Source organism: Bos taurus, chromosome 2 (genome assembly GCF_002263795.3).
Source record: "Bos taurus isolate L1 Dominette 01449 registration number 42190680 breed Hereford chromosome 2, ARS-UCD2.0, whole genome shotgun sequence".
Classification (NCBI taxonomy): domain Eukaryota; kingdom Metazoa; phylum Chordata; class Mammalia; order Artiodactyla; family Bovidae; genus Bos; species Bos taurus.
The window spans coordinates 65,348,613-65,366,744 of NC_037329.1; the positions used below are offsets into that span (position 1 = coordinate 65,348,613).

General features: G+C 34.8%; 1 protein-coding gene across 3 annotated transcripts in view; it reads right to left on the reverse strand.

Annotated features, from left to right (window-relative positions):
* SLC35F5 (solute carrier family 35 member F5) overlaps positions 1-18,132 on the reverse strand; it is a 41,868-nt gene that overhangs the window by 13,329 nt on the left and 10,407 nt on the right. For 2 of the 3 annotated variants that reach the window (NM_001101242.1, XM_024977925.2), the window contains 7 exon segments: positions 1,137-1,296; positions 4,680-4,784; positions 6,706-6,770; positions 9,053-9,140; positions 9,899-9,980; positions 15,570-15,760; positions 17,275-17,356. In NM_001101242.1, the coding sequence (NP_001094712.1) occupies positions 1,137-1,296; positions 4,680-4,784; positions 6,706-6,770; positions 9,053-9,140; positions 9,899-9,980; positions 15,570-15,760; positions 17,275-17,356 (773 nt within the window). 3 annotated transcript variants of the gene reach the window in all.

Sequence of the window (18,132 nt, forward strand, 5' to 3'; positions counted from 1 at the left end):
TGTGCGTGTGTATTACTCAGTCTAACGACCTCATGCTCAGTCTTGGCAACCCCACGGACTGTATCCTGCCAGGCTCCTTTGTCTCTGGAATTCTCCAGGCAAGACTACTGGACTGGGTAACCACTCCCTTCTCCAGGGGATCTTCCTGACCCTGGAATTGAACTTGGGTCTCCTGCACTGCAGACAGATTCTTTATTGTCTGAGCTACCAGGAAAACCCAACTACATGAATTACTACAATATAAACTAAACCTTTAAGTACTACATAAAAAGGAGTGAGAGTGGAGGACATCAAGGAAAAAGATACTTCCTTAATTGGAGAGGGGAGACAAGTGCAGGTAGCATATTAAGCAAGACTTCATGGAAAAGGCTATTTTTGTTGCAGTCTTTTGCAAGGGAAAACTAATCAGTAGTTTAAATGGTATGCAATAAAATTCAGTCAGGAGCTTAAGTACAATTTGTGTTTCTAAGTTTCTATTAGATGGGAATAGAACTAAGTGTTAAACTCTATATTTGAAGGTTTTCTTAAACACTATATAAGATATTATCTTCAAAATATTTTAAGATTATTACCACATATCAACATAGTTGATACTACATCAAAGTATGTTAAAACCTCAAATTAATCAAACCCTAAAGATTAGGGTTTATATATCTGCCTCACTCATATGAAAAGTCCTGAGAATAAACAAAAATCTGAACAATCAAACAGACATTTCAAAGACTCCTGAATAAGCAAAGTTCCCAGATTCTCACTTAGAACTCACGTATGCATACCTGGGATACACATCTCCTAAGTGTGAGTGTCCATTAGAAAATGATACCATTAATCTGTGTAACACTCTACTTTATAAAACAGTTCTATAAATATAGGTCATTCATATTCATCTAATCATTCAACAAAGATTTATGAACTTCTATATGCAAGCCACTAGTCTATGCAATGGGAACACAGAAATTTAAAAAAATTAAAACAGTTCCTGCTCTAATGGAGTTACTGTATTACGTTGTAAGTATATAAGCTGAGAAAGTACATAGGAAGGGCCATCAGAAGACAGAAAATATAGAAATGCTTAAACTAGCCAAAAGTCAATAAATTCATAACTAATAAATCACAGGGTAATAAACAGTACATACCACAACCACAGGAACTCTGAGAGCACTGTTCCAATAAGGCCATTAATGACAATGCACATTAACACTACTTTATTGGGGAACTCAAAGTCCTCAAATCCAGTATAATGAAGTAAAAAGAAACCTGGCCATAAGAGCAGCAGATTAAAGAGACCTACAAAACCTAAACACGTATAAAAGAGACAAAAAGTTAGTAACTGTGATTTATTTCAATCTTTCAAAATTGCAACTCTACAATCAGAAAACATTAGGTTTCCTATAATGAGCTTCATTAGGTTTCCTTAACTGAAAGTTCTGTTACTTTTGTTTTTAAGTAAGTCCTATGGAGAGATGAACACAAGCAAAAACTTTATCAAGCGACTGGGGATCACAGAGTCTTCAAGGTTCAACTATCCCTACTGCATAGAGCAACTACTGAAGAAAAAACATTTACAATGATTCAAAAAGATTGGCTGTCAACATCAGATTATGATAATACAGTGTCCTGGAACGTAAAAGGAATAACTCATGCATATCTATGTGTGCACGTGTTCAGCGCAAATTATTATGATGAACTACATACACTGTTTACTCTCTGATTCAATCTGTATTTATGCTTAAAGCACCCATGCTATGCTAGGGATAATGGAGGAAGGTTCCAAAAAAAGATAAAATTCTTGTTTCCTGCCTTCCTAGAGCTCATAAGCTAGTCTGTGAGATTACATACTTATACAGATAGCTATGTAAATATGAACTAAACATGGACTATGTGTAAAGGATGGGTATAACATTTAGTGGGTAAGTGCAGTCTGACTGCCCTGGGATCCAATCCCACTCTACCATTCACTACTACTATAATCTTTAGGCAACATGCTAACCTCTTGCAAACCTCGGTTTTCCAATCTGTAAGTATAAAATAACATTTAATTAGGTTACTAGGAAGATTAGAAAAAAATACAACACAGTACATGGCATGAATAAACAGTTAACAAATGCTGTTATTTTAAATATAGAAATGTGAGCTTATATATGACTACACACATGAAAATGTAAAGACACAAATGTTATAATTTTATAGTAGTTTTTATTGGACTTTCTATACAGTTTAACTGGAGAAGGAAATGGCAACCCACTCCAGTGTTCTTGCCTGGAGAATCCCAGGGACGGGGGAGCCTGGTGGGCTACCGTCTATGGGGTCACACAGAGTCGGACATGACTAAAGTGACTTAGCATACAGTTTAACATCACAATTTCACTGTGAGATCCAAAGGTAATTATAGAGCTTTCCTAAAAGAAAATTACAGTAGATATATATTTTATATTTGCTGCTAAATAATAAACTTGTATTTAGGATGCCTAGTTAAATTGTAATAGGGAGGGAATGCCCACTCTCTGCCACTAAGACTTACAGTACCTGCCTTCTCTGAAGAACTGTCTTGGAGAGTGAGTGACCAAGTCTGTCTTTCCCAAAAAGATCCCACCCTCTCCCCACTCCACACCCTCTGCAGCCAAATCCTAACGGCTCTAGGCTAGGACAATTCTGAGGACTGCCTCTGCTCTCCCTATGCTCCCTGCCCAGGGACCTAAAACAAGCTGGCCAAGCCTCAGCTGCACCAGAGATCACATGGTTCTTGCCTCTTCTCTATTCTGCTTATCTCACTCGCTTGTCAGTCTTTCCTGCAGAGCACCCCTTCCATGAATCTCGCACACCAAATTACTGTCTCATATTCTGCTTCTAGGAAAACCAACTTAAGATACCTAGTGATAAAAATAAAAACAAACAACACACACAAAAGGCTTGTATAACATTAAAAAATCATTGTACTTAAAACACCAAACTTTGGGGTAAAGCATCTGCCTGCAATGCGGGAGACCAGAGTTTGATCCCTGGGTTGGGAAGATCCCCTGGAGAAGGAAATGGCAACCCACTCCAATATTCTTGCCTGGAGAATCCCATGGATGGAGGAGCCTTGTAGGCTACAGTCCATGGGGTCACTAAGAGTCAGACACGACTGAGTGACTTCACTTTCACTTTCACTTTGACATTATCAGGAAGCAGATCTCTTTTTGTTCCCTGAACTTGAAGCCTGTGAAATTCCACATGAAGTGACAACCTTTGGATCTAGAGATGAAAGGTTCAAATCACTTCACTGGTTCTGCAGATTCTCATACGCCTCATATGCTTCTCCTCTTTCCTCAACTGAATGCTCCAGCACACTGGATCTACTCACTGTTTCCTGCTATGCTCTGCTCACACCGTGATGCCCAAAGAACTTTCCACATCTCAATTCTAACTACTTCTTCTCTAATTCTGTCTATTCTAAAGCCCAGGTCAAATTCATATTGCTTTACATATCATGGCATATGTCTACACATACTCTCCAGCAAGAGTAAAGAAGCAATTTTTCTTCAAAGCTGCCAATCTTAAAAAAAAAAAAAAACTGCAAAATATTAACATTTCAATCCATTCCAGATGGACTTTGCTATGACTTCAAAATAAGACGTCATTAAAATTATCTTCATATTTAAGGTATACTTAGGAATTCTCTACTTGAAAGCAACTTGAGTGATCACCCAGTCTGGTGGGTTTTCAAAGATTTTATTTTTGTTAATCATTAGGTGCAGATATTCAAACTACTTTTAGTAGAAAAATCATTTCTACAAATTAATTTATAATGCTAAAAAAACAACAAAGCAGAATTGCTTCAGTAGAAGCAGCAGAGCAGTCTGGGAACCAAACTCACACATTCAACTCCACTTCCTTCCAATCTTCCCAGGATCCTTAATAAATCAGCTACTAACCTAGTCTAATCTCATTTTCAGATGACTATGAGATAAAAGAAGTTACAACAGCTAGAGTACTTTGAATTCTCATCCCTAGGCTCCATTATCTATTGATATTCAGATATCGTTTGGAACATATCATGTCAATGTACTCTTCTTTTGTAATCCTAGATATCAGACTTCTTTACTGAGCTCATTTCAGGCAAATAAGAATTTATAAATTATATTAGGCATTTACCAAAATTAAGAATTGATGCCTGAAACTGTAATTGGGTAATTTAAAAAATCTATGTCATAAAAGAGTCTGAGTCTTACAGTGCAAATGACCTACAATTTTTAGTAAAAATTAGCTCATAGACAGAAATAGTATTAGACATCATTTTGGGGCAGTTTCCCCAATTCTATGCTTCTAACAATTCAAAAATGGCAAAATGTATAATACAACAGGTAAACCCTCACATGCTTATAACAGCATAACCAGTGATATCAATGAGGAAAATATCTGATTTCCAGGTTAAAGATATTAATTTGAAAAAGGTATGTTAGAATTTCTTTTACCTCACATTGAGAGAGTGAACATTTCCTCCAGGTCCACAATTATGCAGAACAAGATAAGAGAAAAACACTGAGAGTGGACTTCATAATCTTTAAAGTCTAATGATTTTAAAGAATTACATGGGGGAGTGGGAAGGGAACCTTTCCTACTCCCTCCAAAAAACAAAAACAAAACCCTAAGTTAATCATTCAGAGTACATAGTCTCAACAAGTTAAACATATTCTTACCAAAGAACATTGGAATATCCAACTTATCTTCTCTGTCTACTTTTCTCTTAATCATAACAATATAAACAGCATAGAGCATGGCTCCAACAAGAGACCAAATGGAACCTGTAAAAGTCAATATAATAAAGTATTTGTTCATGAACTCATTCAACACATACTTAATTAAAATCTGACACAGTCAGGTCCTATTTCAAGAAATGAGTACTATTCAAATATGAAAAGATAAAGTATAACCCACCTTTTCCATGTCCTCCAGGAATATAGGAAGGACTTTAAAGTGTAAACCAACAAATACAAAATCATTCACCTTGATGATTTAACCAATCAGTTATACATGTTATAATACCAACACTTTGGTATTTAATTTTGAAGTGCATACTTCCTATCTTCCCGTACATAAACAATTTTGAGACCTGACATAGCCAACTTAACAATGTTTTCTTCCCACTCTAGGCTATTTATATTGTTCCGCACCCCCCGCCATGTATCATTTTAATACACATTCTACCACCATTTTCAAGACTGTTTTAAAGTCCCACACTGTCACCAAGCATCCTCTTTCTACTCCACTAAACTTCCATCCTACTTGTCTTCTATTTTAGACAATTTAATACTTACTACAGTTGAATCTAGTATGATTTTATTCTCTAGGAGTTTCATTTTGTCAATCATATATATTGATTAAAAGAAAAAACTTCTTGACAACTGCAAACACATAATTTATACTTTTTCATGTTCTAAAATACCTAACATAATGTAGCACTAGCAGTTCCTTCCTGCGTAATGAATATTGATTCTCTTTAATATATTAACTCACTCTCAAAAACATTTAAGTAAGCCTTTAAAAACAGCTATAATAAGGTGCTATTTGCCAAGTGACCACATTCAATACTTTAAATCAATTATCCAAAAGTTCAACGTTTCATTTATTTATTATTGCTATTAAAGGATAGCCTGTCAACAAAATCTCACACACAAAACACATATATTGTTTTAAACATACAGAGCTGCTCTAGGTGAGAAGAAGCTAAGACAGTTCAAGAGACACAGCTCCCTGGGCACTATCCAGGAATAGCTTAGAAAGCATTATTCTATTCAATGGACTTTAAATATCTAAAGAAAGTATACAGAAGGAAACCAAGGAAACTGGATTCTTCTGTTAAATCTAAACAATGGATCAAAAACTAAATGTTTACCATAGTAGTAATTGTTTCAGGTAAGAATCAGAAGAGAATAACAAAATTAGTGGCTGCAAGCATGATGGGCAGGATATATGTATAGTCTCCATATCTCTAACAAGATGCTTATCACTTACAAAGGGAAAAACTAGGAGCTACACTGGAGCAACCTGACAGACATCACTTTAAAATTAATGTCATTAGTAATAGAACAAATAAATATCATGAGCCTTCTTGATATGATGGATTTGTCAGGACACAGTATCACTTCCATGGTATTCTTGCCAAAAACGCACAATATTCATTTAACCATAAAGAAATACCAGAAAAATAAATTGAAGGACATTCTACAAAAAAAAGCAGACAGTATTCTCCAAAAATATTAAAGTTATGAAAGACAAAAAATGACAGCGGGATAGTCACAGATTAAAGAAAACCAAGGAGACATGATACCTAAACACAACAAATGATCTTGGACCAGAAGAAGAACATTAGTGGGGAAAAATGGTGAAATTTGAAAAGAACCTACAGACTAAATAAAAATGACTGTAATCGCTGTTAATTCCTGATTTTTAAACCTATACTGTAGTTATGTATGTTATAAACAGTTAAGAGAATCTGGGTGAAGGTTATATGAGAGTTCTGTGTTCTATTTTTTAATTTTCTTACATTATTTCCAAAGGAAAAACTTTTTTAATAAAAGCCTTATTAGTGCCCACCCTCTGCGTGTATATCTGTGTGCACATGTGTGCATATGCATGCACGTGTGTGTATGTGCACACGCACAATGATATGCACAGGTCTTTCTTGTATACTCTAACAGGAAGAATTCAGAGTCAGATACTTACCTATTGTGTTTCTTCCAGGAGACTTTTCAGATCCTGACAGATTTACCAGCACAACACCTCCAATGCTATGAGAAATAACCGTCATTACTGATGAGTAACATAATAAATTCCTTTAAAAGACTAATCATAAAGATCAAAGTTATTTACAAGTAATAAAGACTAATCTTAACTTTAGGTCAAACCATCAAAGAATTCATGATTTAATTAATACTGAATAATATTAGTATCGGAGAAGGCAATGGCACCCCACTCCAGTACTCTTGCCTGGAAAATCCCATGGATGGAGGAGCCTGGTGGGCTGCAGTCCACGGGGTCGTGAAGAGTCGGACATGACTGAGCGACTTCACTTTCACTTTTCACTTTTATGCATTGGAGAAGGAAATGGCAACCCACTCCAGTGTTCTTGCCTGGAGAATCCCAGGGATGGGGGAGCCTGGTGGGCTGCTGTCTGTGGGGTCGCACAGAGTTGGACACGACTGAAGCGACTTAGCAGCAGCAATATCAGTATACTATAAGTGCTGTATTTGTATTAATTCACTTAATCCACATAAAATGACTGACATTACCTTATAAGGAAGGTATTATTAATCATTACCATTCCCATTTTACACATGAGAAAACTAACGCACAAAAAAATGAAGTAACTTGACCAAAATCACATAGCTGGGATTGAAACACAGGCAGTCTACTTCCGGAGTCTAGTGTTCTTAACTTGCTATGCTTATCTTCTGCCTTTCAATTAGGAAAAAGTCAATTTGTCATCCCTCCTTCAATCTTTTTTTTGAAATGTACATGTATTAAACCCATATAAACTAGTAATAACTCTTGATATTGTTATGGTTGTTTAGTCACTAAGTTGTCTGACTGTACAACCCCATGGATTGCAGCCCACCAGGCTCCTCTGTCCATGGTATTTCCTAGGCAAGAATATTGGAGTGGGTTGCTCTTTCTTACTCTAGGGGATCTTCCTTACCCAGGGATCAAACCTGCATCTCCTGCATTGGCAGGTAGGTTCTTTATCACTAACCCACCAGGTAAAATCAAAATTAACAGTAAAATTATTCTTAAATATTTAAATAAATAATTCCATCATTTTAATGGATAAAATAAGACCAAATAAAGGAGGCAGAGAAATCAGAGGTTATTTCTTCATTCAACTGTTGCTTATTGAGCAATAGTTTGGGTTAAGCAATGAACAAGAGAGATGTGATTCCCATCCTCACGGAGCCTTATATTGTCTTTCTATTTCTGTGCATCTTTCTACTTTTATTAAGACAACACAAAGAACAGTTAGAAATAGGCATGAATTGTGAACAAAGCTGGATAAACCTCATTACTTCCCTAATATAAATATACTGTATTTTCCTAGTGTAAAAATTCGTCTGGCTAAATCATGGGCCAGTCATGTAAAAGAATAAATTCCTAGCATCCATGAAGTCTAAATGGTAAATCAGTTGGCTCAACCAGACTGCCCATGAAAACTACCACTGTCAATCTACCCTTGTATCTAAAAGAGAGAAACACCACTTTGTGACTGCCAAGAACCAGTGTCTATTATAATCACTTTTCCTATACATCCTTCCAAACTTTAAAACAAAACTGTAAATTAGATGATACTATCATCATTTTGCCATCAAGGAAATCCTCTCAGAGAGTTACGGGGAAATGGCCAGGGGCAAACAGAGCTCTGATTCAAAGCCAGCTCTGATAGCTCAAAAACACTAATCTTTCTGGTAAATTATTCTGGTACCTTCTCTGATTTCTGATTTTCTCTTACAAAAACAAGAGTTTCATCAAATCAATATATCTATTTGAATACTGACTGTAAGCAAAGCCCTATGCTAGGCCTTTGATAACACAAAGAAGCAGAAAACAAGGATTTAGTCTTCAATGGTTTAAAATCTCCTAGGGAAGACAAGACAAATAAATACAAAGCTAAATAAAAATAAAAGATTTAAATTAGTTACTAATGGTACTTATGTATTATATTACAAATAGTAATACAAAATTGCCAGATGGCTTATACAGAAAATAACTAAAAGATTAAGGCTGAGACAATCAGAGACAACTGCATGTGAATGTCAGTACAATACTTAGTTAAGTTCACAGTCTCATGAATGGGAACCAAAGATCCTCCCTTCAGTTATGCTCCCTAGGAAGGTTTTAAAAACTAAAACTAGCCAAGGATGTGATGCAGAGCTGATGTTCATTTAAAACCTTCTTTTATCTTCCTCTTTCTCTGCCTATATATGATATTATAATATAAACCCTCCTCTATCACTACCAGAAATGCTTTAAACACTGCATTTTTAAGAAGAACAAACTAGCTATTATATTATATTCTTACCTTAAGATTACAGCTAAAAGTTTAGAAAGAGTGAATCTATCTCCACTGTTACTTGGAAACATTGCAGCAAGGATTAAGGTAAAAAGTCCTGTGGAAAGAAAAAGATTTAAAGAAAGATACATTCGCTTAAATAAATACTGTTAAAATTATTTATTATCAACTTGATTGTTTAAATAAGTAAATTACTTATTACCTAACTTTTAAATCTTGTCATTTTTAAATGACTAAGAATACGACTACAGTTACCTAGGCTGAAATGTTCAAAGACCATACAAGGAAACAGTCTCCAAATTAAACTGTTTATCTCACCAATACAGATCAAGTACAGTCCTATTTATTTTAAAACTACTAAGAGAGTTAATCTCAGCATTCACAGTAATATTCTGACCTCATCATAATCAAGTATGTGTGCTATAGTTATTTTTACAGCTCAAAAATACTTTTTTTATCTTCTAGACCTGGAAGTTGATTCAATTTTAAAAATAAAACACCTTTCATAGAGCAAATTATAGATCTGAAATAAGCAACCACATTTAGCCAAAGGGTCGAAAAAAATATCCTTAGAAAGAATATGTGAAAGGAAAGACAGCTACAATACAAAGGGTCAGCCTATAAAACTTTATATACAATGTATTTTTGTTGCATAGAAAATACTGTAAAGCATTAGAAGGAATATAAACAGTACAAGGCTATGGTACTAAACTTTAAGATTAAGTAATAGTTATAATACATTAATATATGTTAAAAAGAATGAAATAATTTATAACAAGATAAAAATATTTATATGTACACATATATATCAGAAATAGGCCTCAAGTTATAATACAGATAAGACAAATTTCTTACCAGAAGTTGAGGACAAAATATTAACTATAGCAACTTGTGTGTCTGAAAGTGCTTCTTGATATGAGAAATTTGCCAAAAACCACTGAAGAAACAGAAAATAATGAAACCTAATAAATTACTTATTTGTATTTGTTATTATAATTTATAGTTCCCTCCTTCTTTTCTCCTGCTAAATACTATTATAAGAAGTTTTAAATTTTGTTTTACATTGAAAAATCACAGGCCTAAAAAGAAGACACACATTTATATCAGACCAAAAATCTTTGCTATCCAATTTTCTTAAGAAATGAACAAATTGGTTAAAAATTAGCACTCTTCAGGCTTCTTTTTAAAAATTAGGATAAATTTAATATCAAATCAACATTGAAATTTGATTTATCTAAGCACTGATAGTATTAAATTTATCTAAATCAAATTTAAGAGAAATCAATTGAACAGGTGATGCTTAAGGAGATGGAACTGGCCAGACTGATACAGACAAAGGCTGTATTCACTTTGGAAATTTTAGAATGTCCAAGAATACTGTGAATTTACTGGCTAACTGTGATTGTTTCTGTGATTCTCAGTTTTGAGACATAACACCAAAACTGGAGGTTTTCCAGTTATGGGAATTTTTTTCCCCTTCTTTCTTCCCTTTTGCTCATCTAAGCTAGGGTATCTTTATATTCCCAACCCTGGGCCCACTTTGATTTAGAGAATAAGAAATAAGGCCTCTTTTGACGAAGCCTGATGTTTGTGTGTATGTGCATACAAAGTTATTTTCACTGCCATCAGATATTCTAATGCAATTTACAACAACTTATCTATTTTCTGTTGGTGGACATTTTTTTGACTATTCCAAACAATGCTACCAAGAACATTTTAGCATATGCCTCCTGGGACACATGTGCATGAGTGTCCCTAATGTAGCATACATTAAGAAGCAGATTGTTGGTCTAAGTAAATTAACTGCTTGTCTACCTGTTTTCTGTTGCTTAAACAGATGGACTGGATAATCATGTTCTGCTGGAGAATGATTTGTCTCTGTTAAGGGAGGGACATCTCCTGATCTCTTTCAGAACTTTTAGTTAAGTGAGTGGTATGATTATCAGCGTTTATATTTCAAAGAAGCAGTATAGACACATGATTTTAGCACACTGCTAGGAAGCAGCAGATGGTTGAGAGCCTAGAAGTCTCCATTCAGTCTACACTGTAAGCTAAAGCCAGACTGAAAGCACAGCAGAGACTCTGATTCCATCTGTAGTCTTCTGACATCCTAATTTCACTTGACTATCTAAATAAAAAATGAGGTTAGCAAATGGCAGCATGAGCAATATCAAATATATATTGCAATAGGAGCCACAACTGCTTGCAGTTGATGCACTAAACAAGAAGCAGAAGATTCTGCCCTTTAATTATCTTTTGGAGATTTTCTGCAAGAATAGGTAATGCTTATCAGGTGATAATTAGCTTTCTTGACCTACTTTCCTTACCATTTTAATACTTAAATACTGTGCTCACTTTCCAAACAATCTCACTGCTCTCTGCTAATGCAAGATAAAGAAATAAAATAAGACCATTTAGATGGTAGGAATGCAAAGATTCTAACTACTCATCATTAGCTATGAACTCTTTCCAGAAAAATCTTCCCACTCTCCAGTTCTCCCCAAATTCCATTCTCTGGCTCTCAAACTCAAGGCAGCCTCATCACAAAGTCAGACCATCTCAATTACCCTCAGTAAAAATTATTTTTACAATGTTTCTCTTCATTATTTCAGAGTTGAGGACAACCACTTACTAATAATTGAGCTATCACAAATAATTTATATAATACTTCATTATTTCATGAGTGGTAATTGATTTTAAAACTAGCGTAAAAGCCTGTGAGACCTAAATTGTACTTTACAGAAAAAAACTGTAACACCATAAGCCCTAATGAGACAAAATAATTAAAGGAGGGCTGGCAAATACAGTAATTATTAACTCCTTTTGAACTGCAATGTCCAATACACTAGCCACTAGCCACATGTCACTATTAAGCAAATGAAATATGGCTAGCTTGAATTGAAATGTTTAGAAATTGAAATAAAAACAGAAAATGAAATGAAATAGAAAAAAATATTTAAAAACTGAAATGTTTAGAAGATTTTAGTACAAAAAAAAGAATGCAAACTATCTCATCAATCATCTTTATATCAAGAGTATGTTCAAGTGTTTTATATACATAAAGTGGATTAAATAAAAATATAGTATTAAAATTAATTTTACTTATGTGGTATGGATGGACCTAGAGTCTGTCACACAGAGTGAAGTAACTCACAAAGAGAAAAAGAAGTATCATATATTAACGAATATATATGGAATTTAGAAAAATGGTACCAATGAACCTATTTGCAGGGTAGAAACTGAGATGCAGACTTAGAGAGAGGACCTGAGGACACAGTGGGGAGGGGAGAGTGGGACGAAGTGGGAGGTTAGGATTGACATACATACACTACCATGTGGAAAACATAGCTAGTGGGAAGTTGCTATATAGCACACGGATCTCAGCTCAGTGCTGTGATGACCTAAAGAAGTGGGATGGAGCAGGTGGGAGGGAGGCTCAAGAGAGAAGGGATATATGTATACATATACCTGATTCACTCTGCACAGCAGAAACTAACACAATGTTGTAAAATAATTATACTCCAAAAAAAGAAAAACAAATAATTAATTAAAGCCTATAAAGCATTTCAAAGGCCAAAGATGAAAGACATCATACTAAGTACAAAGCCTCATTATGGGCCCTGCAGTTGATGGAATACAAAAACTCATTTATGGTTGGCAAAATTCTAAAACAGCTAAATTTTCAAATAATTCTCAAATAAAGACACAAGAAAAAAAATAACTTTCTCTTTTTTTAATGTGGCTACTAGAAAATTTAAAAATACATATATGACCTATATTTGAGGCTCACATTATATTTCTACTGAATAGCACTGCTCTAGACCTCAACTAAGCTTATCACTCTATTGAGTCAGGTTTCTAAAAAGTTGAATTCCTGGACTGTACTACTCTGACTTCCTATAGAAATGCCTTTACTAAAGATTAACATAGCTCCCTGCTCTTATATTAATAATGTACTTAATACTGATTTTTCTTTTTTTTTTTAATTTTATTTTATTTTTAAACTTTACATAATTGTATTAGTTTTGCCAAATATCAAAATGAATCCGCCACAGGTATACATGTGTTCCCCATCCTAAACCCTACTCCCTCCTCCCTCCCCATACCATCCCTCTGGGTCATCCCACTGCACTAGCCCCAAGCATCCAGTATCGTGCATCGAACCTGGACTGGTTTCTCATTTCATACATGATATTTTACATGTTTCAAAGACTATTAAAAGTGGAAGCAATCCAAGTGTATATCAATGGATGAACAGATAAACAAAATGTGGTATATACACAGAATGGACTATTATACAGCCTTAAAAAGAAAAATATTCTGAACATGATACAAATATAAACCCTGAAGAACAAGAATAATTTATTAAATTATGAAGTGAAAAAAGTCAGTCACAAGAGGAAAAATGTTGTATAATTCTATCTAAATAAAGTACTCAGAGCAGTTAAGCTCACAGAGACAAAAAATAAAATGGTAGCTGTCAGCAGCTAAGGCAGGTGGGAAAGGGAAATTATCATTTAATGGGTATAGAGTTTCAGTTTTGCAACATGAAAAAAGTTCTCCTGACAGGCACTGGAGATGTTTGCAAAACAGTGTGAATGTATTTAATGCCACTGACTTGTACACTTAAAAATAATTAAAACAGTAAGCTTTGTGATATGTATATTTTACTTCAATCTTTCTAAAAGGTTATTATCTGCACATATCTACCTGTAAATCTGCTATACAGAACAATATCTTGCTGCTGCTGCTAAGTCGCTTCAGTCGTGTCCGACTCTGTGCAACCCCATAGACGGCAGCCCACCAGGCTCCCCCGTCCCTGGGATTCTCCAGGCAAGAACACTGGAGTGGGTTACCATTTCCTTCTCCAATGCATGAAAGTGGAAAGTGAAAGTGAAGTCGCTCAATCATGTCCGACTCTGTGTCACCCTGTAGACGGCAGCCCACCAGGCTCCTCTGTCCATGGGATTTTCCAGGCAAAAGTCTGGAGTGGGGTCCTATTGCCTTCTCGAACAATGTCTTACTGCCTATGAAATTTATTCTCTCAGTTTTGAGTTGGGAAAAGTTAACTTTATCAATAAAGAGAAGTACTTCTTTTTAATAGACAACAAGCTACGTAAATCAGAAAGGTCTCCACCTTTCCTTCCTGTCAAACTGCCTAGAGATAAATTGTGTGCTTTCTTTTAGTGGAAGTTCCTGACATAATCAACGCATTCCACAGTCAGTTTGCCCCCTATACAGACATTATATGTTTAATCTGGTTCTTATCTCTCGCCTCCTTTTAAACTTTTACTATATAGATTTTTTGCGTTTCACCTCATGTCTCCTTTAAAAGTTAAAGAGATAAAATTAATTAATTTTAGTCTTGCTTTACACATTTAAAACAAGGTAATGGAAATCATAATAGCATAATCTAAATACATGAGCCTTTAAATTAACCTTATTACATATGTAGTTACCATATTACAACTCCCAAAGATTCTTTGATTTTCATTCCTGAATATATTAATCAAGGTATCACTAAAACAGAGGTTATTCAGGCAGAGGATGGTGAAAAATTGGCTATGCCGTATATATGAAGCAAAACTGTAATGTAAAAAAAAAAATCTAATAATCAGGCTAATAATATTGACATTAGCACTGCATCATTACCTAATTTTTTTAAGTGCTCAGTATATATTTAAATCCTAAAGGTTCATACAAAACAACCTTGGAATAGGTTGAGTATTAAAATTCATTTTTAAATTGTAAATCAGAGTTTTTACTTACTCAGACAAGTTGTCCAATCCAAGATTAGCCTAAAATAATATTTTATTTGCTAAATGAATTTTTTATGTGAAACACTAAGCATATTTTTTGGTTTCTAAATCAAAATAATTGAGAAGCTATAATAAAATATTCTGAAAAAATGTTTACTATAAATACTAGTAATATTTTGACCACATTTATATGGCTTCCCAGGTGACACTAGTGGTAAAGAACCTGCCTGTCAATGCGGCAGATATAAAAGACCCGGGTTCAATCCTGGGTTGGGAAGATCCCCTGGAGGAGGAAATAGCAACCCACTCCAGTATTCTTGCCTGGAGAATCCCATGGACAGAGGAGCCTGGTGGGCTATAGTCCATAAGTTCGCAAAGAATCAGACACAACTGACATGACAGCACACATACGAATTTTAAGTAAAACTACAAAAGCAATTATTTGAAGAAATCAATGCAGTCAATGCAAACTCTTATCTGGATATTTACTAGCATTTGTATTAATATATATCATAGTATAAAATAACTATTTATTATCCAAATTCTAAATATATATGAGTAGTTGTAGTGTACAGTATTTATTACATTCTTTCACATATGACTAGTAATTATTAACTTTAATACTCTAATTTCCCTCTGATGACAGATAACAGAGTTTAGAGTCATGATTAAGCAACCTAAATTGTCTTACACTTCCATAGTATATTGTTGGTATGTATACTGTCTTAAAATTCAAATTCCAAACATATAATAAAGAGAAGACTTACCACAAAGCAAAAAAAAAAGCTAATTTTTGCTACTTGAGTTGCCGTAAGTTTCCCCACAGTTTTGAGTAAGGATTCTTGTTCTTTCACAGTAGGATATGACATGCGAGACAACTTAGCTTCCAATGCATGGCTTGATGGAAGTTGTCGAATCTCCATAATATTACTAAATCTTACACGAGACTTTTTGGGAACTTAAAAGGAAAAATATAGTACAAAATCATTAAACATTTCCCCTCACACCCAACAAAAGTTAAAAGTTTTAATATAATGATAAATGCATATAATTTATCTATGATCACGTTTGAATAGTCAAAAAAAAAACAGTTACATTATTATATGGGACAGCTCTGCTTATGGAAAAGAGTTTGCAAGAAAAAATGTTTCCATTTATGAAACATTTTGATGATTTTAAAATGAGACCAATATTCAAATAAAGTTTCTTCAACTGTATACATGCACAACTGCCTGATTCAGGATATAGTATGAATATTATTTTAGCATTTATATTGTTCAGTCGCAAAGTCATGTCCAATTCTGTGCAACCCCATGGACTGCAGCATGCCAGGCCTGCCTGTTCCTCACCATCTCCCAGAGTTTGCTCAAGTTCATGTCCAGTGAATCGGTGATGCCATCCAACCATCTTGTCCTCTGTGGCTCTCTCCTCCTGCCTTCAACCTTGCCCAGCATCAAGGTCTTTTCCAATGAGTTGGTTCTTCACATCAGGTGGCCAGAGTATTGGAGTTTCAGCTTCATCATCAGTCCTTCCAATGAATACTCAGGACTGATTCCCTTTAGGATTAACTGGTTTGATCTCCTTGCAGTCCAAAGGATTCTCAAGAGTCTTCTCCAACACCACAGTTCAAAAGCTTCAATTCTTTCACACGCAGCCTTCTTTTTGGCCCAACTCTCACATCCATACATGACTACTGGAAAAAACATAGCTTTGACTAGGACCTTTGTCAGTAAAGTAATGAGTTTAGAGCTCAAAAAAAAGGAAATCTGTCACTGCTTCCATCTTTTCCCCTTCTATTTGCCATGAAGTGATGGGACAAGATGCCATGATCTTAACATTTTTAATACTGAGTTTTAAACCAGCTTTTTCACTCTCCTCTTTCACCCTCACCAAGAGGTTCTTCAGTTCCTCTTCGCTTTCTGCCATTGGAGTGGTATCATCTGCATATCTGAGTTTGTTATTTCTCCCAGCAATCTTGATTTCAGCTTGTAACTCATCCAGCCCGGCATTTATAGTAAAAGCTTATTTGGATTTTTTCTCATAGATATTCAATTTATGAGAATTATTTTCCTAGTCAAGCATGCAGAACATTCTTCTACAGTTCCACTACTTGCAAGAGAATATCATAGATAAGTTCTTCACTTTACACTGAAGCTGGCTTTCCTTATCACATTCACAACTGGCAAAACTCCTGTAATTCGCTATCAACGTCTTTGATGGCCTGGTTGCAGAAAACATTGTTGATTAAAAAATAAATCTATGTTTACAGTAACACCATAGAGATTTCTGGTATTTGGAAGCTATTTCCATTGAATTAATGAAAACTTCCAGTCAAACTACCAGACAACTACAGGTTGAACCAATACCACATGGAATAGGCAACCCACAGAACCACTTAATTTTGGAATGGCTTGAATGAAAAGCTAAAATTTTCATCCATTTCTAAGTCATGAAATTCTAAGTTTTGCTTACTTTTTTCAGTATCAATGTTTGTGTTCTCAGGTTTTTCACTTGGAAGATCATGAAATTTCACAGGAACATATAGAGGCTCACTCTGGAATGCAGCAAAAACAGAAACAAATATAAACAGCAAGTATAATATCTGATACACTGGCTAAATTTAAGTGAATGGTTTATAGACACAGATACCACCCAAAAGAGAGCCTTTCACCACCATGCTTATACAGCATAATTTTCCCAAAATGCATTTTCAAGACTTAAAAAGGAAACTCAAATGATCCACTCAGGTACAAAGACAGAAAGAATAAGTTTAAAGTTTAGAAATGTAATCGAACAGCACTGGCACATTATGATATTTAACATTTAAAAATCATAAAAACAGACCTCTCTCAGCTAATAGATTATCTCCCATTCCTTTTCATTCATTCTTTTAAGATATATATATTGAGTGTCTACTATGTCAGGTACTGTTCTAGGTCCTGGGGATGTAACAGTGAATAGAAACAAAATCTCTGTTCTCAATGATCAGTCAGTCTAATGGGGAAGGCAGACAATGAACAAATAATCACATGTATAATATGTATACAAATTTGCCAAATTGCTTCCCCTTACTACTTGAGTCACCTAAAACCAAAAATTCCTAAAAATCTGAACTAGATTAACAGATAGAAAAATAGCTTCCTCTTATCAGTTCTTACTTCTCATGTCCAGAGCAGGTAAACTTACATTTCTCATTAGTCCTCACAACAACTTTATAAAATGGAATTTTAAAGGAACTTTTCTAGAAGTTGAGATATAAAATAATTGAGTGGTAGACAACAGAATTAAATTCAGGTTTGTCTAACCATGCTCTAAAGATCTACATTTTTC